The following is a 22,208-nucleotide window of genomic DNA, read 5'->3' as shown; positions in this document are numbered from 1 at the left end:
TATCGGACGCCAAGCTTCTTCGAGGCCGACAAACTCGAGTTAATAAGTTGAGCTCAATCTTACAATTATTTTAATAAGTTCAGTTCGAGCTCAATATTTATGTTTGACTCGAGCTAGAGCTTGAGTTCAAGCCCACTATTAATTCGATGAGTTGAGCTCAAATTAGATGTGACTCAAGCCTGACTCTACTCGTTTACACTCTTAATTGAGTGAATAGTTTTGCAGATGGACTTGAGCCGAAATTTAAAGTTGTAAGGCATTTTAGTACATAATGGAAGATTTTTAATATTTTTGGAGGGATAAAAAAGGCTAATGTATTTGTATTTAATATATAATTAGGGTGTTTAATTTGTAGGGGCAATTATTATGAATAGGGTTATAGTTTATCCTCATTTCGCAACAAGGGTGATGGTTTAACCTCACCCTGAATGAATGAATATAGGACAAAAAATATAGTGGCAATGTCTATTTGTTGATCTGATTATAGAGGAGACTAGATATTCAATTGGGGAGATAGCCTTATCTTAGAAGGATAATTTGTAATAATTTGAAAATATGAAATGTGCTAAAAAAATAAAAAATGAATTAAAATAGAGTGCTTGGGTGTTGTACTAGTGAGCGCTACAACGTTAAGTTTGAGAGCACAGCGGCGCCAAAAACTGTCGATGTGGCGTTGGCGTCTCTGTTCTACAATAATTCTAAATTCGACATACAACATTATGACTTTGAGTTTGAGCGCTTCGAGCATTTATATATATATATATATATATAACTTCCGAAATTAAAATTGGGACCATCCGAACTCCGATTTCAGCAAACTTACAATCAAACTGAACATCTCGAAAATACAAACCCAACGACACAAAATTCGACTCAATCGGAGCCCAAATTGGTCCAAATCAAAGGCCCGAAGCACTGTTGGAAGGTTCGAACCATAATTTGGATTACCTAACCGTTTCCAAACTTGGCATGCTTATAGTCGAATCGAGCGACTCGACGAGACGAATCCAACAAGCCCAAGATTATGAAATTCCGACATCATTAAGATCTTTAAATGTCTAGCGAATGGGTCACGATCAAAAGATTCAACATCGATCGTCCATCCAAACAACTCCCCATTTACCCTTGATCTTCCTCCTATTTATGGGTCATGCCACTATAGAAAATCTATAAATAGACTTCTCCTTCCACTTGAAAAGGGACCCCAAATAAGAGAGCATGAGAGAGATCAGAGATCGCTCTTGCCCTTAGCTTCCCTCGACCACCGCCCGGAGTTCCGCCGGAACACCACCTGAGGCTTAGACTTCTGTCAAACCACCACCTAAGGCCTAAACTTCTGCCGAACCACCACCTAACGCCCGGACTTCTATCAGACCACCGCATGAGGCCCGAACTTCTGCCGGACCACCACATGAGGCATGGACTTATGTCGGACCACCACCTGAGGCCCGGACTTCTGCCGAACCACTACTTGAGCCCCAAACTTCTGTTAGACCACCGCCCGACGCCGAAGTTCTGCCAAACCACCACCAGGTTGCCAACTGACGCCCAAATTTTCAAGTAACGCCAGACTTCGGCCAGCTACCTAGTGACGCCAGACTGTCATCCTTGTTTGTCGTTAGATTTCAACCATACAATTGACATTTGTAATCTGATCGCCCTCATAGACGAATCAGCCCACTATAATCAACCCAAACACTAGTGGAATCATTTCAACCAGGCAAGGCCCCGTGGGTTTTTTTCCTTTCCAGAATTTTACACGTAAAAAACCTTGTGTTCTTTGTGTGTGAGCTAGATATCTATACAACGCTAAGACACAATATTATAACTCTGTCGCCGCATATATTCTAGCCCGCAACACTCCTGATTTATAAATTTTCACCACGTAACTTTTGATATGTTATAGATTTGATCAAGGTTGTAAACATCGGACCGGACAACGAACCGGAATGAGAGATTCACAATTCGACCGGTTCGACCAATCGAATTGTTGTAACCACTCTTGTAATTGGGCTATTTTAGTTTTATTATATTGATCAACATGATACACTACACTAATATTTTAGCATTATCTCAATGGATCAAGAGATTAGACATTTTGGTATAAAAGCGGCTAATGCCCAATATTTTTACATCATTTTATAAGAAAATCCTTCTCAAATGAATTTCCTTGTCTTCATAGTTGTTATGTGAAAGATAAAAGTAAAGGCATTTTGATAATCTTTTAAAAGTCTAAATTTTGACAACCATGAAATTTAGATTATGATTTTTTTCCCCAAAGGTATAGATATATGAGAGGACACTACTCAATAATTTTCATAACTTTTTTAAAACAATTGAATTTTTAGAAATTGAAACATAATCCTAGCCACTACAGTACTTCGTCTAATCCTTGTTCATATGCCATCAGACAAGCTCATACTTGACTAAAAAGTCCATTTTTTTCTGACAAAATAGATATGTATCATTATATGATCCATATTTTATTTTATGTACTTTGCCATTTTATGATTTGGAAAGAAGTTTTAGTTCATTTTGCCCCCAAAGTAACTAATAATGTAGTGACAAAATTTAAGTGATATTTCATCTTAAAGAGCTTTACTTGTTCTCCTAAAATTTGGCATGGCTTCAATCCAACTTCCAGATAGAGGTAAAATAGGAATAGAGGTGCAAACAAATCGAGTAGAGCTCTTGTCACGAGGTATCTGAGTCTGACTCGACTGCCAAATACCGAGTTCGAACTTGAGTTGAGCTCAAAAGTCAAGTTCAAGCTCGACTCACCAGGGAAAATAGCTCGTCGAGTTCGAGCTCTGATCCCGCATCTTCCCACCTTCGCTTCCCAGCGGTTTCATTTTCCCGCCCACAAGCTGCAACGGGAAACTCAGTTTCGCCTTCCCTCCCACGAGCTCAATTCCGCGAGCCAAGCTCCGAGTTTTGTTTTCCAGCCCACAACGAGAGCTTAATTCCGCTCAACAAGCTCGTGAGTCAATTGGAGGGCTGCTCAAACTCGAGCTCTATAAACCATCGAGCTCGAAATCCTGTTCGAGCTCGATTTGCAAGCTCGATAAGCTCAACTCGTCGAGCCTGTTAACTAGTCGAGCTCAAACTGGCTAGCGAGTCAGCTTGCCTCTAAATAGGAAAGTATTAATGTTATATGTTTGATTCATCAAAGACGATGAAGTGGTTTATAAGAGATCTATCCCTATCACATAGATAACTATGATTTTGGATGATGAAAACCTTCTCTCCAATGAAAGCTGCTCATTTCCGAATTACACACATCATGAGTTACAGCCTACATGAGGATAACCATCTTTGGGCTATAACAACATTAACTCTAATGGGTCATTAGGCATCAAAAAACTTGCGTCCAAATCACAACATCACTTAGCTTTATAGGATGGTTGGTACCTCCACATAGACAACAAAGCATTGAAAGTCATGGAAGATCACAGTCCCTTTACATATACCAAGGAATCTTCACTTAAGCACAATAATGTAAAAGATAGTGAGGAAGAGTTGAAGATAGCTGAGTTTATATCTAATACGTTATGCTTGATCGATAATATGTATTTGATTGACTCATCAGGGAAGATGCATATGCTAGGAAACATTTGAAGAACTCAAGTAAAGCCTAACGATCTTGACAAAAACAGCGAGAAATCCCCACAAATCCAACGGAAAATCAGAGAAAAACAAGAATTTTATTGCAAGAATACAAACTAACGGAAGAAAATAGCAAGATACAACTGATCCTCTATTTGAGAGGAGGATCTATTTCTCCCAAATCTCTAGACGCCGCTAGAGCCCAAAAACCTAAACCTAAGAGATCTCAAATTTCAGCCAAATTCAAGATGCCCTGATCCTAGGAAAACAAACTATTTAATGCATACAATCCAAAAGGAAATCTCCAAACACTACCTACATTCAAATTTCCCTCCTAACTCCCCAAAAAATTCTTCCTAAACAACTTGATTGGCCCGAGCTTGCATTTGACACGCACAAGAGGCGGAAGTTCAGCCTATTTCGTCCGTAAGCTGATTTCGTATGGACCGGAGCTGGTAATCCCCTCCAAAAGTGCCACCTTGTCCAGTGGAACAGTCTAACAGCATCCTAAGAACTTACAATCATATTATCGATAGATTTTCCTTCAGTAACTTAATCATCCAACAAAAAACTCATTCGTAGCTGGTGACGAGTTATCCATTGGACATTTTGTCAGATAATTCGTTGGTAAATTGTTGGGAATTCCAACAGCAAGAGCATTGGTAAGTATTAACAATTTGATCCACCAAAAATTCAACGAAGAATTGATTTCAAGAGATTTAAAGTCTACGAAAATCATTCACAGCAGGATTTTTTCCTCAAGTCAATTGTCCATATGAAATCGCACAAATACGAAAATTTTCAATAAGCAATTATAATTTCCTAATAAAAATTAACCTTCTAAGTTTTTTTAATAGTGTTTTAATTGATCCCTCATGTTTTGATATGCCCGCACTTAGCAAGGTAGATAGGCTTGTGTAAACTCTTGACTCAAGCCATCCCTAGGGGCTGTTTGGTAGCACCCAGGATTTCATTTAAACAAGATTTCGTAAAGCCGGATTAGGGAAATCATAGGGGGGGGGTTAAATCCTAAAAATGGATTGATATCATTCAGGATAAATTCTGCTAAATCTGATGTGATTGTTTAGCTATTCTGAAGAGGCGAGGGTGAGGAGATGAGGAGAACAACGTGGCTTTCATTTAAATCCGCCGAACGAGATAATTTCAGAAATCCAGGATTTACCACGAAAAGGCTGAATTTCCCATCAACCGCAGCTTTCATTTACATTGAGATTTGGTTTTGCATTTTAGGCCGTTTGACTAGATTTTGCTCAAATCCGCCTCAAATCCGGCCTAAATCCTGCTACCAAACAGCCCCCTAGTGTATTAAACTACAACTCACAATCCAAGGTCCTCCAATTTCATTGTATTTATTTTAAAGATTGGACAATGACTTGGATCTATTGTTCAGAGTGACGGTGAAATAGATGGGAATATTATGAGCAGAATTCAAGTTGGATGATTGAAGTGGAGGAATGCATAAGGCTTATTATGCGATAGAAAAGCCCCCCTTAAACTTGAGGGAAAATTCTATAAGATGGTGATGAGACCTGCAATGCTTTATGGTAGTGCCGAATGTTGGCCATTAAAAGAAAAGAATGATACTAAGTTAAGTGTTGCAGAGATGAGAATGCTTAGGTGGATGAGTGGGTTGACCCTTAAAGATAGGATACGAAATGAGCATATACTTGAAAAGGTTAGAGTAGCTCCAATGGGAGATAAGATTAGAGTTTTTAGAGAGAGTCGCCTTAGATGGTTTGGTCACATTAAACGGAGGCCTTCCGATGACCCGGTTAGGAAAGTTGAGGTATTAGATTTGACTTATATTAAAAAAGTAGAGGTAGACCTAAAAAGATTTGGTTAGAAAATATTAGAAATGATCTTTCTTTATTAGATTTAAATGAGAATTTGACTTTTAACCGGACACAATGGCGAAAAAGGATTCATGTAGCCAACCCCATGTAGTGGGACAAAGGCTTGATGTTGTTGTTGTTGTAGTACAGTAATCACAACTGAAGCACTTGCAAGCACCATCCCAAAACCAAAATTGCTGCCTGCTGCATTCAACCACACAACTATGTAGAGAAACCCAATTATTTTCTATTTCATCCCACAGGTGACTAACCACCCCAAAGCCCTTGCCTTACTGCATCGCCTCTCTTGGTCTCACCCCTCTCTATCCAACTAATCTAGCTTCTTTCCCTAATTTCCCTATGTTTAACTTCCATGCACATTCATGCTCAAAGACAATAGCTAAATTATATAAGAAATAATTAGATGACATTGGTTCTCAAATATCATAGTATCTACTGAATTGCAAAACTTAACCCCTAACTCTATGGAGCATAGTTATCTACAATTCAAAGGCTAATGATGTATAGTGTTATTTGGACACATCAAAGCTTAATTAAGTCAAATACAATGGAGTTAAATCAAGCTATAATTGGGTTGAGCCAAACAAATTTTCAAGTCTATTTAGGCCCAAATTAATTTTTGGCTAAACTTTTAATAACTTTGTCAATCTATTTATTACGATGAACAATCCTTTTAGATAGTATGTAATTTAAATTTAAATTTAAATGTTGGATAAGATTATATTTGATATAAAATAATTAGTCTTATCTATATAACCTCATTTTTATGATAACAATTCAAGGTTAGCATTAGAAGATTGCTTATTGATGACTAATCAAATGACATTATTCTTAGGCTTACTAGTTAATTTAAGATTACTTCAAATTGTGTATGTAGAGCTTCTATTTATCTCCTCGCTTTCATCTTCCCACCACCATCACATTGCTTTTTTTTTTTTCTCTAATTTATGGAGTGGTTTATAATTTGATTTGAAGCCCTTTAGGATTAATTTTTAACTTTTAACAGTATCATCAAGTAGCCCATTGTGCTTCTTGAGCTAATGTGTTTTTGTGTTTTATTTAGGTTTTGACATGAGCTAGCAAATTAACTTGGCCATTTAAATGTTGGAGCCTACTAGATGAAAATGTAACTTAGATAAAAGTTGTGCCATAAGATATGTATAAATAAGTTAAACACCTCATGCAACACACAAAGATGAATGATAACCAATTTTTAGGATAAGGCTTATAATGATAATGAAAAAGTATGAGATTGATGGAGGGTTGTACAAGTACATTGTCTTAAGATGAAAGCAAATCCTCCGCAAATGAAGGTTTTGTTTGGGACAACTTTATTACTGTTTTTTAAAGCATATTTTTTACAAAACATCTTGTTAAAAAATTTATGTACTAAAAAGCTGCTTTAAAAAGCAGTAAGAAAGTTATCCTAAATGAAATCGAAGTCATATGAAAACTCAATGCACCGCCCAAAAATTAGAGTCATTGGAGAGAAGCTTCTGAAGTTGGAAAGTGGGCATACGATCCAATCAATCAATTAAAGAGAGAAAAAAACCACTCTCAAAAAGTCTAGGGCCAATTTTGAATGAACCTCATATTATAAGTTTTTAGCTCTTTAAGCTCTAGTGTTAAATGAACATCATTAAATATAACTAATATAATAGCTTTATATTTATAAATAGGTCTAAGGATTAGGGGCTAATGAACTAACACGCTCCCACCTCAGTAGAGAGCCTAAAACTCAACAAGCAATCTTCAAGATTTGTTCACTATCAGTTGGAAGACTCTCACAAACTCAAAATCGATCTGGACAACTAGTATGGAAGTCAAACTAGTGTAAACTTAACTCTAATAGGTAGGCTTCAATCACTCTAGCTTGGACCTAATTTTGTTTCATTAAGAAGCTATTTGGTTGGTTGAAAAAGTAATGTAGTAAAAAAAGAATGCAGTGTAAAAATAATACTTTGGAGTTGTTTCATGTATTAAAACAAAGAATAAGATTATTTTTTTATTTAATATGAAATAAAATAAATGAAAAATAAATTCCAAAGAGAGTGGTGGTCGATGGTCGATGGTCAATACTAACAGTAGTGGTCGGCAACGGGTGACAGCGAGTGATGGTGAAAATAGGGTCTCGATATTTGACATGACCTGAAAACCCGACCCAAAAGTTCGGGCTTGGGTAAACTTGTTTGGAAAATAGGTCGGGTTTGAGTTTCATGTTCTGACCTGTTTCTAATTTCGGGTCGAGTTCGGGTCAACCGGAAAACCCAAAAGAAACCCAAAACTGACATGGGCTCCTGTCCTACGCCGCGCCGAGAAAGCCCCCGCCTCGAGGCCCCACTCGCTCACGTAGCCCGCGCTCACGCCTGCGCCCCGTGCTCACCCCTAAGGCCCTTGCTCGCTCCTGTGGCCAGTGCTCGCAACCTCGCATATGAAGCTCGCGCTCACATCTTGCTCACACCCGCAAGTTAGAAGGTTGGGTCCGAGCCTAAATTTCTAACTCGTTAGTCTAATCAGGTCAGAGTAGATGAAGGCGGATTAGTTTCGGGTTGGACCCGAACCCGACCAAAAAATCTATTTTGACACCCCTAGGTCAACGATGGGTCACCAGAGGTGGGCGCTGGTGGTTTGCGATGGGTGACGATAGGCGGTGGTTGCTGGCGGCGAGGATGGTCGAAGGCGGGTGGTGATGGTGATAGTCAGCAGACAATCATTGATTGTGAGTGGCGACAATAGTTGTAAATGCAAATTTTAAGTAATATTAATCATGGTTCATGTTTTAGACTTCTCACTCAATTAACAAGGGAAAAGCATGATCCAGCTTAATTCTACATAAATATAAGAAATTGAGTCCAAAAATAAGTTTCATTAGGGTGATTTTCATAAGTGAATTTTAATTATCTCTATTTGTTTAACAAATACTCACTTCTTACCTATTCAGTTCTTATTTTTGTTTTACAATATTTCATTATTTTGCACCCTCTTAATAAATGCCTTTAGTTATTATTATAAATTATAAATATTACATCCCATTAATCTCATATTTACAATATTATTCTATGTTAAAAAACAATGTGGCTTTCCAAACCTCATAATCAAAACTCACTTGTAATCTTAATAATGTAAATAAAAAATTACGCTTTCATTCTTTTTCTACCAAGCAAACATTTAAACCTAAATACACAAGGGAGTGCCAATCACTTAAAACACTTTAAACTAAAAAGAAACTAGTCTAATGATCCCACTACTAAATAGCAATTCTTAAACATGTACCTCAACATGTGGCTGCATTCCAGTTCAATATTTGATCATCAGCCAGTCTCAATATTAGATCATCAGTTAGGTAGCCAAAGGATCATTCTTCTTAAAGAACCACCTTAATGATAGGATCAGAAGCCCATAGGGGCAGTCCTCTCACAAACTGAAACCTTGGCTTCCATCCTATCCACTCTTTCCAAAGCAGAACACTTGTAAGTATGGCAAAATCTTTAACATTAAAGGGAAAAAAACATTTCACAATTAACACACAACAGCAAACGATAAGTTTTTCAATATGGCATCACTGGTCTAGGCAAAATTTAATCAACTGACAAAAAATGTATTAGGATGGAAGACTTAAAAGTTCTTAAAAGCTCACTGCATGCTATCTGAATATAAGTTACTTGAAACACTTGGCATCCAGTAGGGCCTCCCCTTCAAAGGGCTCTTGATCCTCGATAAAGGCATTGACACGCTCCTTCTGACCTTCGTCATTGATGTCTACCTTTGTCCACTCGTAGAGCTCCATATCATAGCATTCATCAAGCACAAACTGAGGAATATCCTTCCCTCGGAAGAGCCACAGCCCCTTCACTTTGTATGGTGAATCAGAGCCAATCACAAGCATCTTACCAAAGGCATACTTGCGCGCAAGGTCCATGCGTTGGAGAAAGCCACCCACCTTGTTCAATGTCACAAAGGAAACAGTGTTCTCATCGTTGTACTTATAATCACAGAACCATAGAGAGTATCCCTCAGGGTCATACATATCCCAGAAACCTAAAAAAAATGAAATCAACATGAAACAAATAATGTATTTCATGAAAAATGTAAATACTAAGAAGGCAAACTAACCTTTAATTGCAACCTCACGGAAATTAGTTTTTGTATTTGAATACAGCCTCTTCCATTCATCCAGTATCATCTTACTTGGAGGCAAAAGATCAAGTGGGTTCTTTGGTTTGGGCTTTGGTGCCTCCTCCTCTTCCTCAGCAGGCTCTTCTGCCTTAGGTTTTGGCTCCTCTTTCTTAACTTCTTTCTTGGCTTCTTTCTTTGCTTCCTTGGGCTTAGCCGGTTCCTTTGGATGAGCTGGTTTCTTTGATGCAATTGGTGGAACAGATTCAGCCTGCTTCACCTCACCTACGATCTTGCGGAAATTAGGCTGGTTAACAATTGTCCAAAAGTATCTCTCGACATGAGGGAACTCCGAGGTAAAACTCTTAGTCATGATTCGAGTAAACCCATTATATAAGTTACAACCCAATATGATATCAGCTAATGTCACACTGTGCCCAACCAAGTAAGTATTTTTAGCAAGGTGAATACTCAAAGCTTCCAATCCCCTCTTCAAAGAAGCAATAGCAAGCTCCTCCACCTATGGAGTTATAGCGTGCATAAAAAAGGTAGAGATGAAAAAAGAGCATTCAGCTATGATGTTATATGTTGACTTAAGCAAAAAAAATAAAGAAAGCAAACCTGACCTGGGCATTGTATTGTAAAAATCCCAATCTTGGAGAATGCCACCGAGTAACATTTATATCAATCTCATTTGTTGAAAAATCAATCCATTGCTCAATTTGAGCCTAGGAAAGTACAGAAAAATGGTATCAAATAGGTCATTTTATCGAACAGAAAGAACAAGGAAAAGCTTCTTACATATTCAATAAGTGAAGAGCCATAAAGAGGATTGTCAGCTTTCAATCGGGTAACTGCAAAAAAAATGGAGTCTAGCTGTAAGCTTTGAATAAATAATGTAGTCTATAAACATAATGTGGCATCAACTAGTTTAGTTGATAAAAATCTTGTAAGTTTAGGTTCAAAATCAAATTTGGGCCTTACAGTGATTATTCCCCCTCCCAAAAAAAAAAGAAAAGAAATGCAAATCCTACCATAGCGTGCAATAGCATTGCTCTCAAAGACAGGTCCATCAGGTGTCTCTAATACAGGAACCTGCATCATCATGCATCTTTCATATAAATTTGGATTTAAATACATAATAGATTTACATATAAAAAATTTAATTGCAAAGGCTACCTTTCCTATTGGGTTCATTTTAAGAAATTCAGGACTTTTATTTGAAACACCCATCTGAAAATCCTTGACAAGTTCAACCTCAATTCCGCTGTATTCTGCAGCAATGAGGGTCTTCAAAGCATTTTTGTTTGGCCAGCCAGCATGAAGAACCTGTAATAATAAGAAGTTCCATTTATTAATACAGTAATGATCTGGCAGGCCTCATATCATCTGAATATTTGAAAGATTACCACATACAAAATACCCATGGCCAAGCCAGAGCAACAAGCGTGTGGCAAATTGAGATGATATAATCTAAATGTTCACAAAAAAAAAAAAGGAACAAGATCTCCAATACGACTAATATGAGCAAAGAAAATTGCTCGATTCTCTAAAATTAAAGCCAGCGGACAACAACTTTTACTTGGACCTATAAACCGCATACCTTTATAGCCTAAAAAAAAGGTATAATTAACCTAAACCTACGAAGAACTACATATAGTCAAATAATGAAGAACTGTACAATATCAATATGTGTCGGTTAAAAAAACTAGAGCTTTTTACGTTTGTATAGACATAATTCCAAGATAGAAGAAATTATAGGTTAAACTCACCAGCGCCATGGCTTGGATGCTACTCGTTCTCTCCACTCACAGATCTGAAAAATTGACAAATTCTCAAAAATTGCGAAAAGAGAAATCTATTCTGATCCGATCAACTTAAAATCAAATTGAAATATAACCAAAACGAAATTTGCTGACAAAAAATGAGAAGATGAGATACCTTGATATGAGATGCGAGCAGACCAGAAATCAGAGAGCCTCCCCGCTCAAAGCAAACCGTTTCGCAGGCAGTCTTAGGGCATGCCGAGCAGGCCTCGCCTCAATATAAGATCCAGATGTCTTTTTTTATTACCAAAATAACCTTTAGTTTGAGCCGGATCGGAAATCCAATGGGCATTACCCATAACCTTGGGCGGCCTTTTTAATACTAAAATAAGTGTGGAAGGACAAAAGCCCATTGGGCGACCAATGCTGGAGGCGACTACATTGTCGTTGCAATTTAAAAATATATAAAATATTGCTAATTATATTGTATATAATAATATCTATGTATATGGAGATATTATTATGCACGAACAGTGTAAGCAATATTATTCAACAATAACATCAAACTTTTATTCTAATATGTGAGTCCGATTAAATGAATCATTTTTTTAGGGGTGTCAAAATTGGGTCATGGGTAAGGTTCAGGTCGAACCTGGAATTGATCCGACTCTAAATGGGTCGGAATCCCGAACCCAGACCCAACCTGTCGGGTTGACAAGTTGACCTGACCTGACCTGACCCGCCAAATTGATTTTAACAGGATGAATTGATAGGCAACAACTCCAACACTGTGGCAGCATGTGCTGTCGTGCATGTCTAGCTGACGTGACGTCGATGGATGATGGCAGGGACGATGCGAACTAGGCTGATGACGCTACAGTCGCTACTGGCGAGGCAACACAAACTGTGCTGAGCAAGCGGACGCCGGAAGCAGACCACGGTTAGCCGGACCAGCCGGTTACGCAAAGACTCGAAGTGGAGAAGTCGAACCCCAACCATGCATCGCCTGAGTGAGGCCCTGAGCGAACGAACTCCAAACAAGGTCACGCGAGGAGAAGTCAAACTCGACAAACAGTTGGGTGACTGACACGATGCGAACTAGGCTGATGACGCTACAGTCGCTACTGGCGAGGCAACACAAACTGTGCTGAGCAAGCGGACGCCGGAAGCAGACCACGGTTAGCCGGACCAGCCGGTTACGCAAAGACTCGAAGTGGAGAAGTCGAACCCCAACCACGCATCGCCTGAGTGAGGCCCTGAGCGAACGAACTCCAAACAAGGTCACGCGAGGAGAAGTCAAACTTGACAAACCGTTGGGTGACTGACAGGTCAGAATGGGTTGGTTTTGGATTTTTGGGTCAACCCAAAATCCAAAACCTCCAAAACCAACCCGATTTTACAAACGAGTCAGAATCCCAAAACCCGGCCCATTTCTCAAACAGGTTAATCCTAACCCAGAATTTTCGGATCGCGTTCGTGTCAGATTTTGGGGTCATGTCAAATATTGACACCCCTACATTTTTCTCTATTATGTCCTAATAAGAATCAAATTCTCATTTAAATATAATAAAAAAATCATTTCTAATACTTTCTAATCTAATATTTTTAGGTTTATCTCCATCTTTCTTAATATATGCTAGATCTAATACATGTACTATCCTAACAAAATCATCGAAAAGCAACATTTTATGTAACCAAACTATCTAAGGCGACTTTCTCATTCACCTGAACATCCTCATCTTTGCAACACTTAACTTTATGCTTCTCTTTTAATAGCTAACATCCAACGCTAAAATTATATCCACCATATAATATTTTTACCCTATTTATATAAGACTTTTTTTTTCACCTAACAAAGTATAAAGTATGAGGCGAAATTTTATTAGACGGCTGCGAGTGGCGACCTCCTACAATAATTTCTTGGATTTAGGAGAACTTCATTCTTTTTTCATTGAATGGAAAATTCAAAATAGAGTTTTTAGTATTACTCTTGACAATGCTTCATCTAATAATGTTTATGTTCAGTTCTTAAGAAACCAATCAAACTTGTGTGGTGGATTGTTATGTAATAGAGCCCTGCATTGGGTACCCATACCCACACCCACCCATGTATCCACCTATACCCAATGACTATGGGTGGGTATGTGTATGCCCATGGCCTTATGGGCGGGTATGGGTGGGTACTCAACATCAGAGGATAAATCAATTTACATTGTTAATCATCATATATCTTATATTACTGTAATTATCACTACATAGTGTGCAACACTAAACCATGTCGCGACTACGATAAATTATGATATGCATTTTGAAAGTTTGCAATCATAGCAAAGGGCAGCAAGCCTCAAGGCCATCAATCCGTGGCAGACTACGTTCAAAAAATATGGAAAGTAGGTGGGTATAGGTGGAACTTTTATTTGGTTCGGTGAACGTACGTAGAGGAACGTCCGGTCGGCACTAAAATCCAGCCAAAAAACTCGGTATTTGCTAGGTATTGCTAGGTATTATTTGGTAATAACGAGGAATACCATCATGTGAAGACCCAATACTGAGTTATACCGAGCTATACCGAGTTGTCCAAAAAAAAATACTGAGTTGTACTCGGTATTGCTCGGTATAACTCGGTATTGAGTCTTCACATGATGGTATTCCTCGTTATTGTTTGATATTGCTCGGTATTTCTCGTTTTTTGGCGTGATTTTAGCTCCGACCGGACGTAGCTCTACGTCCGGTCGAAGGACGTAATAATTGTTCGTATAGGTGGGTATGGCATCCCAAAAGACACCATGGGTGGGTGTGGGTGGGCGAAGCTCATCCGAATAAAGCATAGGTACCCAACCAGGACCCCATGTAGGGCTTTGTTATGTAAGGGTGAATTTTTTTATATAAGATGTTGTGCTCATATTATGAATCTTATTGTGCAAGAGGGAATGAAGGAGGTTGATGTGTCTATTGCTAATGTAAGAGAAAGTATCAAATATGTGAAAGGTTCACAAGCAAGAAAGCAAAAATTTTTGGAATGTGTCAAGCAAAGTTATCTTGACTCTAAAAAAGGATTACGACAAGATGTTCTTACAAGGTGGAACTCGACATTTATCATGTTAGATTCTGCTATTTATTATAGACGTGCTTTCCAGCATTTGGAACTATTAGATTCTAATTTTAAAACTTCCTCCAATAACATTGAATGTGAGGTTGGAGAGCATTTGCAAGTTCCTAGCTCCTTTTTTGAGATTACTTGTGCTTTCTCTGGAACAAAATATCCCACTTCAAATCTCTTCTTCCCTTGTGTTTCTACGGCTTATGCTGCACTTAAGCATGAAACTTCTTATGGGGTTGATTACATCAAAAATATTGCAGTAAAGATGTTAGTCAAATTTGAGAAGTATTGGTTTGATTTCAGTTATATATTGGTAATAGCAATTATCTTGGATATCAGGTACAAGTTTATATTTGTTGAGTGGTGTTATAGAAAGTTATATGGAGGTGACTACTTTATTGAGACAAAAAAGTTTAGGAAGAAACTATTTGCTTTATTTGCAAACTATGAAAAAGTTGAACGACATACGTCTAATTGTCAGTTGTCAGTAGGCTCAGATAGTTCTCAAGTTGAAAGCTCAATGATCGTTCCTCCAATAATTATAAAATCACAGTTTCTTCAAGTATGCTTCATTTTCATTCATTCAATCTATGCAACTAGGACTTCATTAACATTATCTATTCACTAACTTCAACATTGTATGCACAAATTTATAATTAGGATTACGACTCATTTGAAGAGGAAATTACACTGCCTAAGAAGTCACAACTTGAAATGTATCTTGAAGAACAAAAAATTAATAGGAAGGTTAAGTTAGATATATTACATTTTTGGAAAGGTAATCAGTACAAGTACACTGAAGTGGCCGCTATGGCACACAATGTTTTATGCATTCCCATTTCCACATTAGCTTCAGAAAGTGCATTCAATAACAATGGTAGAATACTGGATCAATATAGAAGTGCTTTAAAACATGACATTATTGAAGCCTTGGTTTGTAGTAAAGATTGGTTATATGGAGCTCTTCGGCCTACATATAATTGGGTTTCATTTGGGACAGCTTTTTTACCACTTATTAAAACAATTTTTTAATAAAAAATTTATACTAGAAAGTTGTTTTAAGGAGTGATAAAAAAACTGTCACAAACAATACCTCGGCAGGCTAAAAACTCAAACAAAATAATCTGGTAACATCAAAACAAAAGTGCTGGACATCAATGAAAGATGACATCTGCATTAACTTCACACAAATATGATACAGAGTGAACATACTTCCTTCCGCTGTAATAATTCAGTTGTGTTTAAATAGCGATTCCACTGATTGAAGGATTCATGATAAAGTTCCATAGGCAAAATAACACATAAAAATTGTTCAGAAACAAACATGACTTGATTACAGTAGAGATTGTTTCAGAAATCTGGAGCACCTGGGATGTTAACCCAGCTCAGCTGAAGCCCAACTTCACCAGACTCCACATTTCTCAAGTCTTGGATTACTCTTCCATCTTTCTCTATGATTGGGCTTTCGACAACGAGGCGGTTCTCCCTGCAGAAACATCATAAGCTCCATGATTGTTTAAGTGATAAATAAACTTGACTTGATTAAAGTAGATAGAGTTTAGAAATTTGGTGCACCTGGGATGTTAACCCAGCTCAGCTGCAGTTCGACTTCGCCGGACTCGACATTTCTCAGCCTCAGAACCAAGTCTTGGACCACTTTTCCATCTTTCTTTAAGATTGGGCTTTCAACGGCAAGACAGTTCTCCCTGCTGGGTTTCACAGTTGTGATTGTAGTACCATTTGGGATGCCAGTCAAATCCATTCTCACAGCAGCAAGGAAGGAATGGATGTCAAACTCTGCATCTCCCATTTCATCGTCGCTGCTGAATGTGTCTTTGTCAAATATTTGCTGAATCACATAGAAAATAGGATAAAAGCTAAATGATCAGTTAATTAGCAAGCGATGCATATATGATGTGTGAAACTAAAGTTTCGTTTGGGACGGTTTTCTTACCGTTTTCTAAAGCAGCTTTTTAGTACAAAAATTTCTAATTCAAGAATTTTTTGTACTAGAAATGTGCTTTAAAAAGCAATAAGAAAGCCATCCCAAACAAAGCCTAAATTTTTTTACTGCAATTTGACAAAGAATATAAGTTTCGATTGAGTTCATTTATAACAACTCATTGCCGTTAACAGAAAACATGGGCTTATTATATGCAGGTTGCGTAGGCATGAAGATAGGAACCATTGAGAGCTGAAATTGTAAACTTATTATTTTGACCTATCTTCTTTTATTCTGACATTGTAAACTTATTTATATATAAAAATATATATTAGCAGTAATCTCTCTCTGTTTTTCATCCCCACCTTACATTATTCTAATCTCGACCCTTGAACCATAAAAAATTGCTGAACCCAATACAGCTTTTCTACAGAATACATCTTCTAATATGTAATGTACCTGAAATACTATGGAAATATGCTGCTGCAGTTTCTTCTTGTTCTCTGGTTTCTGTTTTCATTACTGCTTCTAAACCATTTGTTTTCAGCCGCTCAACTTCTTCAAGCACAGGTATCAAACTTTGTTCATGGTATCAGAAACAGTAGCATAACCGCAACTCTCTTACATTCTATCTCGCTGCAATCTCATCATGGCAAGCTCGGCATCCTCAACTGCAGACCCTTCCCAATCAGAACCTCATGGCTTGGCCAAATCCCCTATCCCCTCCTTAAAATTGCTCATGTCTAGCATCAAACACATAGTTCATACACAATTTAGCAATGGCAATTATCCTATTTGGAGATTACAAATCCTGAAGATCTTTTCAACGAACAATTTCAATGGCTATCTAAGTGGTTTGACTCTTTGCCCTCCAAAGCAAATTTTTTCAGATACAAGAGATGTCACACAAATCCTGCATTTTATTCTTGGCACCTCTTGGATCAAAACCCTTTTGTTGCCCTCTTCTCCACCATCTCTTTCTCCATCTTATCTTACATTCTTAATCTCTCTACTTGTCATGAAATATGGATCACTTTGGAGTAATGACTTCAACCTAAAACTCGTTCTACGTCATATAACTCTAAAATGAACTACACAAGAATACATTAGCATGAAAGAGCTTACCATGTCTCATTATCTCTCTACCATTAAATCGCTAGTTAATAATATCGTAGTTGCCGGTTCTCACATTGATTTTGAGAACATTATTCTTTACATCCTAAATGGCCTACCATCCACTTACCAAACTTTCAAGACTGCAATTCACACCAAACTAACTCTAATCCGCCTTGATGATCTTTATTCCTTGATGTGCAGTGAGGGAAATCAGCCTCCATAACGATAACTCCAAAAATCTTTCTCCCCTTAATCCCACCAATGGCTCTTGTGGAACCAAGGGGCCGGTTCTCTAGTCCAGGCAAAGGCAGGAACACCAATGTCTCACATGCAGGCCACTCTCCATCTACCCTACACCCCATCTGTAAAATTTGCTGCAGAGTCTGCCACATTGTCATCAATTGTTGGCATCGTTGCAATCCTCATTACGGTGTCTCATCCCCTCTCATATGAAACCCCCATTAAAGTCACGGCTACTCGATGTCTCCAATGCCTTTTTTCATAACACCCTTCATGAAGACCTCTTTATGTCACAACCAGAAGGCTTTATGGAACATCTCCATTCTAATCATGTTTGTAAACTCCATAAAGCTATCTATGAGTTGAACCAAGCTCCTCACAAATGATTTGAAACATTCTCCACATTTCTAAAATCTCAAGGCTTTCACTTCAGTACCTCCGATCATTCTCTTCTTATTTACTCTCACAACAACATCACTGTGTATCTTCTACTATACATGGATAATCTTGAGGCTTTCACTTTAATACCTAATCAAAGGATTACTTCACTACATCAAAGGCACCATCCACCTCAGCCTTCCAATTACAAAAGGTACTCTTACTCTTTATTCTTATGCACATTCAGATTGGCCCTCCGATCCTAATGATTGGAAATCAACAACCAGCACCTACACTAACTTAGGTGGTACTCTTCTCCCTTGGAGTGTCAAAAAGCAATCAACAGTGACCAAATCCTACGCTTAAACTGAATATTGTGCTCTTGCCTCCGCCGCCTCTGAGGCTCCATTGCTTGCTACATGACTACAACATTCCTATATCCTCACCAACTCCCTTTCATTGTGATAACACCTCGGCTTTAGCTTTGACAAATAATCCAATATTTTGTGCTCATACAAAACACATCAAGATAAATTATCATTTTATTCGAGATTGCATCCACTTCAATGAAATTTAAATTCACCACATTGATTCCAAGGATCAGGCAACTGACCTCACCAAACCACTACCACCCAGGTTGACTCTTCTAAAAAACAAATTAACACTCTAACATTTTGATCGTTAATTTGTAGGGTGGTGATAACTCATCAATATATATATATATATATATATATATATATAGACACACATACACAGGCACGAGCATTAATCAATATAATAAATGTGATGAATATTCTTGAAAATATTTACATTTTTTATGATATTTACTATGAACTTGCATGCATTGAAATATGATATCACTCCAGATTTTATTCTCATTGAATGCTCACATATCATACTCTGTTTTACAATTTCCTTAATTGAGCATGGTTTCGAAATATAATCAACTTGCTCTAAGGGTACTATATAATTTACAGCCAATCCTTTGGTTAAAATATTTTTTATTATTATTCTGATGTAATGAACTCATTTTTAACTTTAACCTTATTTTATCTTTTCTCTACAACAACAACAACAACATCAACCCTTTATTCCACCATGTTAGGGTCGGCTACATGAATCTTTTTTCTCCATTGTGCCCTATTAAAAGTTAAATTCTCAATTAAATCTGATAAAGAAATGTCATTTCTAATATTTTCTAACCCAAGTCTTTCTAGGTCTACCTCTAACATTCTTAACATAAGTCAAATCTAATAGACTAATACATCTATTTTTCTAACCGGGTCATCGGAAGGGCGCCGTTTTATGTGACCAACCATCTAAAGCAACTCTCTCTAATCTTATCTTCCACTGGAGCTACTCCAACCTATTCATGTACATGCTCATATCATATCTTGTCTCTAAGAGTAAAGCCACTTATCCACTTGAGCATCCTCATCTTAAGATTAGAGAGATGGGATTATTAGCCACACTTATTTTTTCTTTTCTTTGATAAAATAAAATTTAATCTTGGTGTGTTTAAACGATAAAAGACGGGATTATTAGCCACTACATAGCACTTTTTCTATCAAAATAAACGAATGCTTCTTCCAAGGTTGTCTAAAATTTTGCAAAATTGTCTAACCCCAATAATTGCAGCAGTTAAGGAAGCCTCTGTAAACTCCTTAATTTGCTCTTAAATGCCAGTGGGTAGATCCCAAGAATGGGAGGCAAAACCCTCTAGAGCCGGTCCATCACGGACCGGCTGGGCCGGTCAGTGACCGGTGACCGGTCCTATTCACCCTCGACACTTGAGCTTGCATCAACTTCTAATTGCTACTTTTCCAACACATAAATTTCAGTCTAGGAAAATGCTATAGCCTGTGGCAGTCCTAGTATATTGATCTCATGCACATTCTGCAACATAATAGCTTATCACATGAAAGTGTTCTCTCAGTCGTTTTGAAGATACTTCTACTAGCTCAATATCTATGCTACTGAGTACTCTATCACAACGTAATTTCTGTTTCCAGCACTGCTAAAATTAGATTGTCATATAGGATATCAGGTACAATTACATAACGTATGGAAATGTTTAGGTTCTCACCTGTTATTGAAATGGTTATACAGGATGCACCCAAGTCATATATTATTACCTGCATCACAATTATGGGTTGCCCTATTACTACCACCACTGTAAGTCTCTTACCTATGATGTTCATACGCCATAGGATGAAATCATTTCTACAGGAAATCTGTTGATCTCAAGTCTTTGTGATCACATAATTTGGTGCTTCTACTCCACCTCAAAGATCTAAATTGATCTTAAATCAAGAATTCCCGCAGGCTTGCGAATCCAGGTTGCTTTGCGCCTCCATGACTTCCAATCGAGGCAACATGCTACGACTACTGCTTCACCAAGCTTCTTCGACCCAGGCATTTGCTGCGATACATGCGCAAAATTGTGCGTTCAAGAAACAACCCGCTCCGCGCACATGTACGATCACCGCGACTCCAGGCTTCCTGATCGAGTCTCCTGTGACCACTAGTTAATTCACTCGTCCACTCCTCTCGAGCCGTGCGACACCAGGCCACGCCGTCCACCTAAATTTTGCGGCTCGACTGTTCCCAACGAACTGCTATGAGCTCCCGCACGGCACCAGGTTGTCCGCCTGAGCTTCTGCCTACACGATCAAGTGTGCCCTATTCACGCGCAATCAACTCACGCCCCAAGCATCCAGCAACCCAACACCCTGCACCGCGTGCAACCTTCCTACGCGGCTACACCTTGCAACCCGCGCAAGTCACTCCACGCCTCCGCATGGCCCTGCTTTGCGCTCTGCGTGGCCCTTCCTTGTGCGCCCAGCTCCCGACCCCCAACCCCCCCTGCCTGCATGCCGAGCGAGACATGCGCGATCCCGTTCGCAACCAAGCCTTTGCCCACGCGAACGCGTCCACCACCCACGCCCGACCGTGATCACCTGTCTTCCGCGCGAACCCAGGCACGGGAGCCTCTCGATAGTGGCACCAGACGTTCTGTGCCTGTCCTTGCCTTCTCCTTCTTGACTTCAAGAAGCTTTCTCCACCTGGCTCTGATACCAATTTGTTGGGATTGATACCAATTTGTTGGGATTCTTGGGGGAGGAGCGCTATTCTTGAGCTTTTTTGGATGTAGAGGGGGAGAGGGAGGCAAAAAGAAAAAGGGGATGAAGAACTGAAATCTCTAGTGCTTATTGGCTTGAGAGTGGTCTATTATTACAGCCTTTATGTCTATATAAAGACATAAATGAAGGTACTAAGCAATAGGCTATACAAGGTAATAGAAGAAATGCCTAATGAAAGTACACCTGTACACAACTCTCCTTAGCCTATTGGTTGAGAGCTTAGGCTTCAAACTAAGAGGTCTAGGGTTCGAGTCTATGTGTATGTGTTGTGTGTGTGTTTGCCTTAAATGGCCTAAATGTCCCACAAAAAAAAGTACACATGTGAAAAACTAAACAGAAAATACACATAATAGAAATAAGTTTTTTTTTTTTTTGTACATTTAGGCCATTTAAGGCAAACTCACATACACAACGCATACACATAGACTCGAACCCTAGACCTCTTAGTTAAAAGCCTAAGCTCTCAACCAATAGGCCAAAGAGAGCTGTGTCAAAATAGAAATAAGTTGGATCACAAAAACTCTAATAGCCATTTATGTTAAAACACTCAATAAAGATAAATTCTATAAATTTTTTGGGAGAATTATTATCCAAATTCAATATTTCTAAGAGAGGAGTGCCTCCTTAAAACCATGGGAGGGGGGGGGGGGGGGGGGAAAGGGGGGGCAGGGCCCCCCCCCCCCCCCTAACTGATATATGTTAGTGTATTTATATTTGTACTATACATACCAGTTATGTTAAGTTGTATCTTGTTGTATTGTATTTTCCTTAATCTATTTATAGCTAGTTATGTACTGTTCAAAGATTAACTGAGATAATAAACTTTTTCTACTTTCATGTTACATCTCTCTTCTTTCTGTGTTTTCTCACTTTCTTCTTCTTCTTGAGCATTGAGCCAACCCGGTTCTCAATATAAGATATTAAAATAAA

At 38.4% G+C, this 22,208-nt stretch overlaps 2 protein-coding genes across 4 annotated transcripts in view; both read right to left on the bottom strand.

Moving 5' to 3' along the window:
- Nucleotides 1-8,955: 8,955 nt before the first annotated feature.
- Nucleotides 8,956-11,679, bottom strand: LOC110096355 (elongation factor 1-gamma 2). The gene is made up of 8 exons (XM_020822256.2): nt 11,535-11,679; nt 11,366-11,409; nt 10,773-10,922; nt 10,628-10,688; nt 10,395-10,447; nt 10,220-10,321; nt 9,594-10,113; nt 8,956-9,518 (listed from the first exon to the last, which is right to left on the bottom strand). Exons 2-8 carry the CDS (start codon nt 11,372-11,374, stop codon nt 9,139-9,141), a joined length of 1,275 nt encoding a protein of 424 aa, XP_020677915.1. The 5' UTR covers nt 11,375-11,409; nt 11,535-11,679; the 3' UTR covers nt 8,956-9,138.
- A 3,928-nt stretch (nt 11,680-15,607) lies between these two features.
- Nucleotides 15,608-22,208, bottom strand: part of LOC110096344 (protein C2-DOMAIN ABA-RELATED 5) — a 20,395-nt gene continuing 13,794 nt past the window's right edge. For all 3 annotated transcript variants that reach the window (XM_020822241.2, XM_020822240.2, XM_028697072.1), the window contains 2 exons: nt 16,035-16,308; nt 15,608-15,945 (listed from right to left, as the gene is read on the bottom strand). In XM_020822241.2, coding sequence (XP_020677900.1) covers nt 15,911-15,945; nt 16,035-16,308 — 309 coding nt within the window. In that variant the 3' untranslated portion in view covers nt 15,608-15,910. The remainder of the gene's footprint in view (nt 15,946-16,034; nt 16,309-22,208) is intronic.

This window comes from Dendrobium catenatum, unplaced genomic scaffold, assembly GCF_001605985.2.
Source record: "Dendrobium catenatum unplaced genomic scaffold, ASM160598v2 fragScaff_scaffold_864, whole genome shotgun sequence".
Lineage (NCBI taxonomy): Eukaryota > Viridiplantae > Streptophyta > Magnoliopsida > Asparagales > Orchidaceae > Dendrobium > Dendrobium catenatum.
The sequence above is the reverse complement of the archived record's forward strand: the minus strand, read 5'-3'. Positions and strand labels throughout refer to the sequence as shown.

What these genes read in the sequence shown, in the direction of transcription:
- LOC110096355 (XM_020822256.2), bottom strand. An exon ending in CAATGCTATTGCACGCTATG is followed by an intron (nt 10,448 to 10,627) that starts GTAGGATTTGCA and finishes TTTTTTTTGCAG; the next exon opens with TTACCCGATTGAAAGCTGAC. An exon ending in CCGTGAGGTTGCAATTAAAG is followed by an intron (nt 9,519 to 9,593) that starts GTTAGTTTGCCT and finishes CATTTTTTTTAG; the next exon opens with GTTTCTGGGATATGTATGAC.